Genomic DNA, 14,322 nt, shown 5'->3' on the forward strand with positions numbered 1-14,322 from the left:
CAAACAGTAATCAGGAGATTACTAAGAAACTTTTGAGAAAAGGAGAAGTCACTTTGAAAAGAAGTATAACGATCATGAAACCTTGCGATTATGGAATCACCTTGGTGAGGAACAGAGTGGCACTCAACGCTGCGATCACTGCCTAGGCCTGGCTGTGCACTCTGCCTGCTGGCAGTCGCGAGCAGCCTGCACCCAGATGAAGGACTCAGCCTGGAGTGCAACATATTGGACTCACACCTCCAGTGTGTCCAAATGACTTTGCAGATGCTTTGCAATGGCACATGAATTAACAGACTGCAGTAAGTGGCATGGATACACACGAAGCTGGTGCACCCCCTTGTCCAACAGGAGCCATGTGTAAGTAGGGGATCTCACAATTCCAAAAGAAAGTCAGCGGACTTTTACCTCTCTCCTCCTACGAGAGTAAGTGAACACGTCTAACTATGTATGTGCTGGGGAGGGGATTAGAATCAATTGCGAATAGTTACAGAAGGACACTTAATGTGTTTAGAAGCATTTCTCAAGAATCTAGTATTGTGGTTTACTTGCTGTATTGGTGATATTGAGCCTAGAGATGTATTTCATTGACTGCATGTTAATCATGTGTCTTTAATGAATCAATAATCTGCCACAACCTTGATTTGATTTAGATCACAAGAATCAAACAGGTTTTCCCTGTCACACATACAAAGCCTACAGACTAGCACACCTAGCCTCACATACCCAGTCAGAAGCCAAGACGTGCCCAGCAGCTGTAACACAAAATGTCCCTCAGAAGGCAATTAGTGTGCCCTTAACCACAATGCCCACCACAGTAATCAAAACAGGACATTCCTTCTGAGAGAGAGGCTGTATGTCTGGAAGAGCCATCTGAATACCAGATAAATAATAACTTCACTCTACAAAAGATTCTGTTCCCAGTTGTATCTCCCTAGTTGTCACGTACAACCTTACGCTGGAACAAAATTATTAACAAAATTATTTTGAATTTTGAGCTCTGCTCAAGTAACTCACTTTGAAAGAGCAACCACTATTTCTGAGTATGAATTCACACAAATGATCCAGCTGGTAGTGGATGAACATTTCTTACAAATCAGTCTCTCTACCTCTGATCTCTCAGTCTGGATGCTCAAGGGAAATCTTGAAAAAAAAAAGTCTTCTAAACATAAGCCTGGCAATAAAAAATCATAAAACTGTTTGGTACAAGACAAAGGAGGACTCAGACAAATTAGTTTTACAGTCTATTATAAATGTCTCATTTTTACAACAGTTATAAGTTTCTCCCCACTAGCCTTTTCATCTCTCACCTATCTTCTCTTCCCTTAGCACTGTCCAGCTGCTACTTCCCTCCTGGTAACTGTCTTATCACCTTTCCTTCCCTCACTCTCACCCTCCTATAGATATCAGCGACCCTCCCCTTCTCTTTCAGAGACAACTTATGTGATCTGTATCCATACAGGAACCATGAAAATGTTCTCACTTTGCATTTTGTATTGTAATCTTCTGTTATTTCAAACCTGAAGGGCTTATGTGCCCAAAATCCTATCTAATTTTTACAGCTATTACCACTGGTCTACTAAAGATACCACTTCAGCCTACAAAGCATCACCTTTGTGTGTCCTTAGATAATTACAACTATAGCAAAGTACGATTAGAAAGCTGAATGGACCTGCATATTAAAATTCTGTGTCAGAAATATACCTTTAAGAGCCTAGATAACTAAAAAGTGCTAATGAAATACACCATCCCTCATTCTAATGTGTTTCCTATTAAAGCCTTTGTCTTCCCATACATCTTACTTCCAAAATGATTCCCTTTTATGCCTTCTAACTCATAAGCCTAAATCATGGCAAACAGCCATGGGCAAAATGATCTCATAATAACTTAATGAACAGATATATTGCACCTGGATTTATTTTCACCATCAACAAATGAAAATTAAAAATTTGATAGAAAAAACAAAAAAAATGCTAAAACTACATCAGGTTTGTGGATTTCTCTTTAACTTATTTCTGCTGTGGGCAGGAAAGTACACTTATTACTATAGATTTCATACATTCTTTAATTTGCTGTGTTACTTCTGAAAATGTCCTAAAAGATCAGATAGTGGCCTCTGATTGAGAAATTGCTATGGAAAGGTTCTGAAAATATTAAGTATAATGATCAAATTACATGTAACATTGTCCTTACTGCATTACACTTGCATGCACTTGCTTTTTATTAGTAATTTTCACTGCTAGTAAGCCTATATTTAGCAACATGAAAGATGTTCCTAAAGGGTAAACAAGGTAAACGTACATAATTATTAAGCTATATGTGGTGTACAGACAACTAGTACTGCTTGCAATTATTACGTATGCATTGTTAACTTTACCTATCCATTCATGCTGTTATGTTCAAATTAAATATGTTCAGCAATAAAAATATAAAAATCAACCAGTATCAAATCCTGATAAAGACAAGCTTCTGCTATTTGTAGAGTTTATTCAGGCATATGCATGATACTAAATACATCTTAAACTACTAAGTAAGTCAGAATGCAAACATTTTCTATCAGCTTCACAGTGGTGTACAATGACTGTGCACCGGGTGGAGTTGCAGAGAATCAGGTCTAATGCCTGTTAAGGTAAGTTCTGTTTCTTCAGCAAAATTTGTATGATCAAATGTCTACTTACTTTGGAAGGGGAACCTTCAGTGATTTTCACCAGCTGCCAGAGAATAGAGTAATGCGAACACTGCAGTGCTTGAACAACTATCTGCAACACAGGCAACACAAAGAATCTGAGCACGCCGAAAATAACAAACAGTAAAGTGTATGTAAAATGAATAATGTATTTTAGGGACAAAAAAAAAAAATAAGAGCAGCTCTTAGGAAGTATTTTCTGTTTTTGTGTATTCAGTGTAGTGCAATAAGAAACTAGCCTATTATGAATGAAAAATTTACTGTGGTAAGCTGGGAAGCAAAACAGAAAACTGTATATTAGAGCACAGTAAAGGGTGTAGCCACAGCACGATAGAAGTCCAACCCAACCCCTACACACCCCACCACAAAAATATTGGTTTAAATACCTCTAAATCTTACTTCATGAGGAATACCGTCTAGAACATGTAGCCCAATTTAGAAAAAAGAGGAGAAAATAAACATTTCATCATGGAGAACACAGGACAAGTATTTGTGATGCCCACAAAAGCATCAATGTCTTCTTAAAATTTCAGTTCTATAAAATAGGTGCTAAAAAATCCAAAATCTTTCCAGCATGAAGGTACTTCCAATGGTTTGTGGTTCTGTGCAGCTCATCAAGTTTGTAACAGCTCTTAGGTGCTTCACAAAATACTTTTCTGAAGGCTATTACTAAAGGTGACAAACTATTCCTGTTCAGCAAACTTCTAGTGGTCTGAGGAAGGAAATACAGAGGAGAGTTAAGGTTTCAGAACCTTTTTCCTAACACCTTAGAGAAGTAATCTGGGATGTGGCAATGAGTTGGGCTATGGAAGTCAGTCTCTACTATGGCTTCATCTACTTTCAGCAAACTTGGCTGTGAAAAGCCTCAGACCACCCAAAGCCCCTTTTCTAGAAAAGGCTTCTAAAAATAGAACAGATTTGCATGATTTTTTTTTCTAATTAACAACTGGCTTCCAAGTGAAATAAGAATATAGCTTAAATACTACGGCAGGCAGTCTGCAGTTGAAACTGAAATAGCATTCTGGGAGAATGTGAAATGTCTCTGTGCTCAGTGGTCCCTTTATTCAGAACACTACGAAAAAGTACAAACTATATCTACTGAAAGAATCTCACTGGAAAGGTTGGCCAGAATCCTTACTAAGTGTTTTTCTGCTTCTCATAAGCACTCATCTTACCTTCAACACACAATAACTGCAATAATTTGAATCACAGCTAAGGTTTACAAATGATGAGATCCTGCATAAAAATCATTATTTATGCAGTGCTTGTCACAGCCAGGGACATGAGTTACTCCTTGCCTTACAAATGAGAAAGGTGAAGCAAGTAGCTCAAAATCACACTGAGTAAAAAAGAAACAAGATCAGATTTTCCTTCTGAAAAACATCTGACTACAAGAATAACTTCATCTAAGGTTCTGTGATTTTCCTAAACAAATGATGTCTAATGCATTAATTTCTTGACTATCTCCATTATGAGACTTTTGAACACTGAATCCCCAAATGATGCAATGCAGGTGTTGCTAACAGTACCTGTTCTGGCATAGCTCCATGTTCAATTCCAGTTCTTAGTAATCTGTAGCAGTTACTGAACAGATCCCATTTTGTGAGATCATGAGCACTAGAACAAGACATAATAGAGAGAGATGAGTTGTGTTCCTCAAAACTCCATATTGCAGCAAGAACATAGTCTGACCTGGCAGTGCAGTGAGCAGTATGGTATTTTTGCAAAGCAGAGACAATATAGCATGCTGACAAGGCAGCTGTACAATCAGTTCACACCATGTTAAAACCACAAGTTAGGCTTTTGAATGACAGAGAAAAAAATGTTTTACCACATTGGATTTTTGTAGGTAGGAAATAAAGTCGATGCACACCATGCAGCTTTAAATGTTACTTAAGTGTAGCTACAAACTCCTTCTCCGTATTACCCTCTAAATCATATTTCCTGTTTTGTTCTAAACTTTGACAGAACTTCAGATGGCACTTCTCTGGCATTGCAGGAGAAACAATGGCCAAACTGCAGCTATATTGAATGACTAAACTGTTACATAATCTGCCTCAACATTTGGCAAATAATTGCAAACATTACCACTAAATATTGAACATCCTGAAATACCCAAACTAAGACAGAACAATATACATGTAAACAAGACTGAGGTTGTGCTAACCATTCCTTCCATTCAGTGTTTCATACTTCAGTACCAACCTGATTTGCTGGCAAGAGAAATACAGATGAGATAAGCAACAGAAGTTTTAGTCTTACACACCTCAACAGCTGATGTTATAGGTTCTTAATAAAAAAAACCTGAGAAATACTAAATAAAGAAACATACAATAACCTGAAAGACAAGAATTATTTTTCACAACAAATGTAGGTTTTGCAGTAGAGAGAAACAGAAAATTTGAAACCATCTATCAAACATTTATAAAAGAGCAAGTCATCTCAGGACAATAAAAAGACGACTTGATAATTAAAATACTCACCTGGAAGAAGGGATGCCCTGACTGAATTGGGAAATCTAAATTAGATAAAGCAGTCTCATCCATCTGGCTCCCTTTCATCCCAGCACCTTGATCAGCAAGATATGCTTACTTTTCCCACCTCTTCGCTTCTGCCCCGTGTTGGAGCTGCCTGACTTTCTTTAAATAATTAACTACCCTGCTCAGTGAGAAAGAATATTTCTCTAGTTCTGAGGCTGAACCAGGAGCTTTGAGATCCTGCTGAGACCCCAAGTACAAAATCCTTTCCCAGCCTAGGCTGTGTCAGCCCCACAACATGGAAAACCTCTCAGATAAAAGTTTCACAGAAATCTTAACACTTAATGTCCTTCAACTGAGAATAAGTGGAGTATGCACTCTAGAGTTGTGCCATTAAGTCAAGGTGCATCTTAATTTCTATTTAAGATCCACGAGTAGAATGAAAACAATAGGAAAATATAAAACAAATCAAAACAGCACCCTCCCTCCAAAAAAAAAAAACAAAAAAAACCAACAAAGGAGCAAAAATATACTTCCCACCTAGATTCTGAAGTGTCTTGGAAGTATGGAAATAAAATGTTTTATAGACAAATTATAGATGGCCAGGGATTTGCCTCTGACTAGTGATACTAAGCACAAAGATTCCACTTCAGCAAATCACAAGTTGCTAGTAAGGCAGAGTTGTTCGCCCTTAATTACAATACTGTAATTAAAGCAGTAAAATCTCCTTGGTCTGCAGAGGCAAGTATCTGCATAGATTATTCTACAGAGAATATATAAGGAAAACTGGTGTTGCGTCTGCCTTTTCATTTCAGAGCCCTTCCTGTCAGGGACCAGTGGCAGCAGACTCCCCTCGCTGCCCTGACAGCTGGAGGCACCTTAGCTTTTTGCTCAGAGCCTGGCCTTACAACTGTTCTCTGGAAGAGCTTTGCAGCTTCCAAAGCTGAAAAATACTAGCTAATAGAGATTATCACTGCAAACTTCCTTAAGGAAAAGCATCCACATTAAATTTAGGCATATTCTAGTTCATTTTTCTCCATTTTGAACTACTCAGAAATCAAAACCACAGCGAAGAAGATCACTTGGACACAACCTCATCCTTCACAGAGGTTCAGACTGTGCAACACAGAGGCTCCAAGAATGGAAATTCATATGACACAGCATTTTCTCCACATTAGTCATTTCCATGTCTTCATGGACTACAAAAAACAAGGCCCAAAGGAGGTTTCTTTACATCTCTGTGGTAGCACTGTCTACTGGGGCATATTTCTACCAGAAAGTAGACAGATGAAGCAAAGGAATCATTTCCACAGCATTTCTGAAAGTGTGGAAAGAAACAGCCTACAAAAGTTCCTGTTAGAAAAGGTGATCTGTCCACCCTCAGACCTCTCTTTCTAAAGCGGCACAAAACAAAAGAAGCAATACTTTGGGTTACAAACAGCTCTGCAAGATGCAGTCTTACTTCTCTAACAGAGGTTTCATTTATCATCATTTCTTCTTTTTCCAGAGATAATAAACTTCTGAATAGTTTAGTCTGGGGGAATCTGATATGATGTATTGCTCAACTACTGGAGAGTTACTATAGCCATTGCCTGGCATATTTTACGAAGTCAGCACAGTGGCAGGAAAGAATCAAATTCTGTATTTTATTTGAGGACTACTGGGCAGCGGTACCAACAATCCTCATTTTTAAATGTGAAAAAATGTTCTATACCCAGGACAGCATGAAAAGAGCACATCCAGAGGAATGGAGCTGATGCTTGAGTTTCATGCATCTTGCGTGGAATTACCTGGAGCAACCGAATAACAAATTTTGATATATAAATTGCTACAGTACTGATGCATAAAGTGTGAAAGCTCAGCTGAATTAAGTCAGAGTTGGAATGGGAAGATTGTGTCCTTATATGAAAACACAGAAAAAAATGCTATAAACATCAGTGAGACCATGACAAAGAAAAAAAGCTTAGATATAAACTCTAGGTGTTCTATTCAGAAATCCTCAAAAATTTATTATTCCATTTTGAAAACTTGAAAGGGAACACTGTAATGATGAATTTTATTTGTATTGAAATACTGATTTTCCTACTTGACGAAAAGATATCAATTAAAAAGTGTGCTGCAAGTCTTTCATCAAGTAGCTCTCTGGCCTTTCCAAAACATCCATCCCCCACTGAATCTATTTCACTGTTCCAGTACGTAGAGATGGACTATTTCTAGTTCTGTGACTAACTTCATTAACAAACTTGATTTAAATTAGTTTAAGTGGAAGAAAATTGGGCAGCAAGTATCATCTACTGAACATCGCTCCTGATCTTCTATGCTGCTTAAGCTAATTCATTCGCACATGAAAACATACAATAAAACGACCCTCTCAGAAAGAGGATATGCTCAGACTTGGGAAATCTCAGTATAGAAGCTTTTTTTGGTGTGGAAGGCTTTTCTGATAATCCCTGTCGTGGTTTTTCCCACTTGCTGGATTTCTTCTTCCTAGAATATGAAGAAGCAGCAATGATGAAGGAAACAAAAAAGAGAAATTTCTCTCATTGGAAGAAGAGAGGGACTTGTTTCTATTCAAATCCTCAGCAAATGCTTTGCTTTGTCAGTGCAGTTTTATAAGATCTGAAAGGTATCAGTGTATAATTTCAACTTCTTCCATTGCCTTTGGCTCCTAGCTGATGATGGATAATGACAGTATCAGGCAAGAGCCAACAAGATGAGAACACTCAATGCAAGTTCTGAATTAAAGATCTTAGCCTCATAACTGAAGCTTTGGCAAAAATTCTGTTTTAGATGGTATGATTGTTTCCCTTCAAATATAAGTAACAGCAGACATAACATTTAGTAGAGTAACGTAAAGATTTCGTTACTTCTTTACAAGTAAGCAGATGTTAATTATAAATTCCCAGTGAATTATAATTATAAATAAGAAATCTATTGAGAAATAATATACAGCTGCTCTTCAGCTCTTAAAATTTGATTTTTCTCTTTCCTGCTGTTTAAAGATGGAGGTAGATGTCCCTTACCCTAATTTGTGTATCATTCCGCAAAGCTTTGTTTAGAATCTGAGATCTCTCTCAATTGATTTGGAACTTTAAAGGAAAAAAAATATGGGAGACCCTCTAGAAAGTCTTAAGATTTGTGTTGTTTTCTTCAGTGTGAACTACAGCTTTCACCAGACCTCTCAGGGACAGCAGAAATGGGTCCACCACGTTACCAGGGAGACTGAAAACCTAATTTGCACGTCAGCCTGCTGCACTACAGAAATTAGTAACGATTTAATGATCTCTGTAGGACTCCTGTTGAATGGAAACAAAGAGCAGATGTTTCCAAATCATCTCATACAGTGATGCAATACAGGATTCAGGATAGGCGAATACTAAGCACAGAAAGGAAAGAGAACCGAAAGTGCAAATCCAAATACACTAATTAGCATAAAAGAGGTGGCAGAAGCAAGATCCTCTCTAATACACGATAAGGAAGAAATTATTTGTGGCTTTCAGTCACCTGCATATAAAACTTTCCCACATACTGACCAGAATTACTTCCTGCAGCTGGTATAAGGGGAAGATTACGTCTCTGTGCTATACAGCAAAATTCAGATAACTGAAGTTAAATTTTCCAGTTTGCTCTACAAGTCATTAGGGTGCCAATAGGTCTAACTGAGCGCAGCAGAACCCTGGGAAGATGCTGGCTGGTTCCAGCGGGCTGGTTCACTCTGCACTTAGTGAAGGAGTTTCTGTGCAAGTCAGGTAGTTAAAACTTCATAAATCACACACGAGAGTATGACTTTTGTAGTAAAACACTCATAGGTATAAAATCATTTAGTGAGAGGGAGGCTATGCCATTTGCAAATTAAGAAATGACTACAATTAATGACTACTGTGGAAGTAGTCATTAACTAATAACACCAATGAATCTGAAGAGTAGTTCAGATGGCACTGAGAAGTGCCACAAGTCATTCATCAAATTCTGTTTCTTAGACCACAAGTGTTCTCATTTCTGAACACCAGATATCAACGGATACTTGTTGAAGTGACCATAAATTTTCCAGGGAAAACACACATACTTGTGAAAAGAGGTTAATCTCTTCAATGTGGAGAGCACATTGTATATGTCGTCATCATCAGCTTCTTCTCCCTGAAAGGAAATAAAATCCATGACGGGAGTTCAGCAAACCAACCAAGAGAACACTACTGAATGGGAAGGAACAGCTTTCTTTTAGGTTCTACGTTGACCACAAAACACAGTCCTCATTTGACAATGAATTTTATCTGGATTCTTTAGTAATACTTAACTACTGCATACCATTAGGAAATAAGCAAAATCATCCAAAAATATGCAGCAGTATTATGAAGTTAATACTCAAGCAAGTATCTTCCAGTAGTAGAAACCATTCCCAAGATAAAAATCCAAGTTTTATCTTACTTTACAGAAAGGACTGAGCTGCAATTTAACCACAAGCTGAAGCATCTGCCACGAGAACATAGCCAAATGCTTGCTTGCAGATGTCAACAGCAAGTATTTTAAAATGATCAGTGGGAAAATTCCTTTGTTTTCTTATCCTTCATTGCTATTCACTGTTGAACACTGTAATGCGTGACAACTACATTGTATAGAATGACATGCAGTCAGCACTGGATGGAAGTGGTTTTTTTTGCTGTAGTTACTTGTTTTTAAGGTTGACATTTTAAAATACCATTATTCCAATATTAAATTGAAAATCAAGTTGAATTAAGATACTTCTGAAACTTAATTTTTCCAGCAATTTTCTGAAAGAGTTAATCCACTTAAAGCTATTCTTCTCCATTTTTTTTGATCAATCAATTGCTTTCCAGGTATAGGCCAACAATTAAATAATCTCCCTGCTTTTAGATGCAAGTGGCAGTCAATATTTCTCTCATTATCAACCTAGTGGGAAGCCATGAAACAATGTTATACTTGAATGACTACAAGCATACAAACCTACAAATAAAAAATCTCTTTGAAACGAGGAAGTAAACTTAACTAAAATCAATTATTCTGTAACAAATTATTCAGTAGAGAATATCAGAAAGGCAATAGTCTTTGCTCTCTCTTGCTTAATCTCATTTTTGTCTTCACATCTTTCTCCATGTCATACATATATTTTTATTTACTCTGCAAATAAAAATTAACTTGGTTTTTATTTACTCCTAAATGACCAGTCAGTATGCATATGCCATATTACATAGACAGAAAAAGGTTTTGTTTCTCCAATACACAGATCTAAATCAGAGACTGTAGCTTAACTTTCTATAAATGTACATCAAAATTAAGTGCATCTGCCACAACGCACAACTTTATTTATTAAGTGTAGAAAAAGATCTATGCAGATCCTAAGTTATGTTTAAAAATCAGGAGAAGTACAACAAATTAAGTGGTGCTACACAAAATTAAATTTATGTAAAGCAACAAAAAATAAACCAGGTTTCTATCCTTATTTAATGTATTCTGTCTTATGCGTGCATATCTTGTAAGTAAATCCCAGACATCTCCAGGTTTCAGACTTGTATCTTTATTTCCTTCTTTCCAGAACTGTTTCAATATGCCATAATAAATATTTGACTAAACCCTCTCTTCCATTCAAGACATGATCCAATTTTCATTCTGCAGTCAGCACATCCACCTGGGACTACTGGAATTACCCCAAGCACTAACGTAAATGCACCTTTCTTTGTACTTTTCCTCAGCTTTCATCAAATTCATTTCACGTGTGAACTGTTTAAATAATACACTAAATTTTCAGAAGCAGGACTGTCCCATGGTCTTTGTTTTACAGCATCAGATTTAATGCTAGTCTAGGGGATTTTCTACATGGAGAAATGGCTCCAAATAATCATGATGGAGTTGCTGCTGCACTACCTCTTCACATGAATAAATTCATGACTCAGTAAGAATGTTTTTCTGCAGTCTATCATAGTGTATTTTAGGTAGTCTAACTAAATTCATTTTAAGGAAACAAACCTCCTGCAGCAGATCCTCTACAGAATGGTTGAATCGATCCACAAATTCATCAATAAGCTGGCTGTGTGCTATGTCAACTCTGTTCTGGATTGTATATTCTTCACTACACAGTATGCTGTAGGTTTTGCTGCAGGCTTCAAGAACATCCGATTCCACATGCTTTTCCACAACAAACTTAATTTGTTTCAGTAAGGCATCCAGATGCTGTAGATCAGAAAAGAAGTTCAGCTTTTACTTTGTCAAAGAATGAATCTCAAAAAAAAAGTCAAAGAATACACCGGGTTATATTGCTAATACACTGAATGAAGTCACAGTACTGTATGACTACAACAGTTACTGGATACTTGAAAGCAGTCAGCATTATTGCCCAGTGTACTATACCTTTTCCATTCTGCCAGTGCTATAGATTTCCAGATCAAAATACTGAGGGATTTGCAGGAGATTTGCAACCTTCTCTGCATCAGCGGAATACTAGAACATCATTGAAACAAAACAAAACAGTGAAGTAAAAATGAACATCTACACCACAGAAGGAAAGTTTAAAGTCAGTTGTAAATACCAGCGAACAATTTATTTTGTAGAAAAATATACCTTTGATAGCAACATAGGAAGTGCAATAATGAAATGCTCAGTCAATTTATTTCTGTCATCTATCTGTGTTTTTCTTTCTTTTGCTGTCAAGACCTGCAAGTGATCAAAGATAACTACAGTAAATACAATATCTGCATATAGTATTAATTATTTTTTCTGAAGTTGATATTTCCAAGAAAAACTCATGCAAGCACATTTATAATAAATCAAAAGAGGAGGGAAAAACACTCAAAAATGTTTGGACTGAAGAGTGATTAAACGGGAGGACCACACATCCTAAGAAGCCAGAATTGAAAAGGAAAATATCATACCATCCAGCCTTATGGTGTTGTCACACATCAACGTGTTTTTAGGATTTACTTTAAATGTAACCCAAGACAGTGGAAGTTTTGCTATTGCTTCCAAATAAACTGAGCTCTAGCTTTCACACATTAAACAATGTGTTAATGTAAGACCTCAGGGCAAACTGAATTATAATTTAGAAAACCAAAATCAAACCACACTGTAACAGTGATTTTCATTAGCAGATTAATGGCCTCATCTCTAAACTGGAAGGCAATTCTCAGTGAGAGCATGCATCCAAGTTCACAGAATTCATTTACAAATTTCAGTGACATTTACATTGACTCTACAAATGCTGTCACAGCAAAACCACATTAAAACAATGAACATATATATAATAATCAGCATAGCTTAGAGCTGGCCTCTTGGCTTCAGAAAAGGAGAGTGGTCGTGAAGAATACTTTTGGAAACAAGTAATAAAATATTTACATTATCTAAAGACTTACATTTATCAAAGCTGCTAAACTGCACAATAAGGGTTACAAGCTGAAGACAGAGAGAAAACTATTTCACAAGAATGTGAGTGCATGATTAAAAATCCCATATCAGTTCAGAAAATATGCTAGTGAGATCATGAGAACACAACAAACCCCTGCTGACAAGTCCAAAAAAACTTGCAGTTAACATTCCACAACTCATGATCTAACTGAGAAGTAGGAAAAGCTAAATGTCATACCTGCATCTCTCTCTAAGTGAAAAGGAATGGCTGGAAACAAAACATGATTAGGTGACAGGTAGCCTATTGGGTAAGCAGCCAAAACAGCCATGGAAACGAAGGGGAACACCTAAACATTTGTCACCAGGGTAAGAAACCACTTCCACAGTTCATAGCAGATAGATGGATGCACGTGCCAGCAACTGCAGCTCCTGTACCAACTCACAGAGCAGCACCACTTGTGCCAGCAAAAGCTGCTAGCACATCAGAAGGAAATGCGAATGCAGCTAGCAACTCAGACTTCACCCTCTAACAACCCAGTCATATTCTAATGATCAAATATTGCTATTCAGTGGTGCTATTAATTAAGCTGGATCCGTAGGGGTGATCTTGATGCTACTTTGACCATCCTTCAGAAAGCGAAGTTTATTCTTTACCTTTGTAAAACTATAGACAGTGAAAATCTAAGACTAAGCAATTTGCTGAATTTCAGTCAACTGAAATGTAGATCTGGGAGAGAAAGATTACCCAGACAGCTTACAGTACCATTAGTTGGTGCTACAAACAGAAAATACAAATGCAAAAATTTCCTTAAATTTAAAGATTATTTATCTACTAGAATGGCTTACAGCTGGAGAGAAAACAGAAAGTTAAGTTGTTATTAGCTTTTGCTAACACAGCAGATGTTTACATACACATGTAAATTTGAGTAAGTGCTTTTGTAGATTGCCACCACATCTCTGAAATGTTTTAATAAATTAGGAATTTCTTAGAATATTCTCTATAAAGTACAAAAAACATGTTTAAATTGACAGCTTCCCGGAACTTTTCCTGGGATGCTGTATCAGGACTTGAAGCAAATCTACTTTTAGTACATAAAAATTAAGAAGCTAAGTAACTGTATTTAGTTTAGCAATAAAGTGTGCTAAGGATGTCGCTAGATTTCATCTAAAATAAGCCTGTGTCTTTATTAGTTATGACTACTCAGAAGAAAACCTAACAGAAGTACCAAACATTCACATGGTTTTATTTCATTACAGTTTAACCTAAGTAAGAGGAAGACTAAGGAAACTGGACAAATATGTTTGGGAAGCTGAAACTGTGAATGCTGTATTTATGGAGAATAAAAATGAAAGCTTGTTCATCACCCTGACCTTGTGACTTACACTGAAATGCTTAAAAGAGCATGCCTAGCCTTAGGAATGAGACTCAACTGATGGAGAGTCCCATACAGTCACTGTATAATAAATACATAAAAATATCTAGATGGCAATATAATAATTATTTCAAAATTTCAAAAATTTATGGGCACCCAAGGAAAAAGGTCAAAGTGGATGGATATATAAAATCCCAGAAGCGTTCAGGTTGGAAGGGACCTTGCAAAGTCACAGTCTCACCCATCCTGCTCAGAGCAGAGTCAGCTCTATTAATCAACAGAAAACTCTATTCATTGACAGAAAACTGAAACTAAAAAAAAAAAAGACATTTCCATAAACAGAATATAGAATCATATAATGGTTTCGGATGAAAGGGATCTTTAAGATCATTTACTTCCAACCCCCTGCTATAGGCAGGGACATCTCCTTCTAGAC

The 14,322-nt window shown here is 36.9% G+C and overlaps 1 protein-coding gene across 7 annotated transcripts in view; it reads right to left on the bottom strand.

Moving 5' to 3' along the window:
- STAG1 (stromal antigen 1) overlaps window positions 1-14,322 on the bottom strand; it is a 167,965-nt gene that overhangs the window by 29,850 nt on the left and 123,793 nt on the right. For all 7 annotated transcript variants that reach the window (XM_021394526.1, XM_021394524.1, XM_021394527.1 and 4 more), the window contains 6 exons: window positions 11,734-11,826; window positions 11,524-11,613; window positions 11,143-11,346; window positions 9,227-9,297; window positions 4,213-4,300; window positions 2,676-2,756 (listed from right to left, as the gene is read on the bottom strand). In XM_021394526.1, coding sequence (XP_021250201.1) covers window positions 2,676-2,756; window positions 4,213-4,300; window positions 9,227-9,297; window positions 11,143-11,346; window positions 11,524-11,613; window positions 11,734-11,826 — 627 coding nt within the window. The remainder of the gene's footprint in view (window positions 1-2,675; window positions 2,757-4,212; window positions 4,301-9,226; window positions 9,298-11,142; window positions 11,347-11,523; window positions 11,614-11,733; window positions 11,827-14,322) is intronic.

This window comes from Numida meleagris, chromosome 4, assembly GCF_002078875.1.
Source record: "Numida meleagris isolate 19003 breed g44 Domestic line chromosome 4, NumMel1.0, whole genome shotgun sequence".
In the NCBI taxonomy this organism is placed as follows: Eukaryota; Metazoa; Chordata; class Aves; order Galliformes; family Numididae; genus Numida; species Numida meleagris.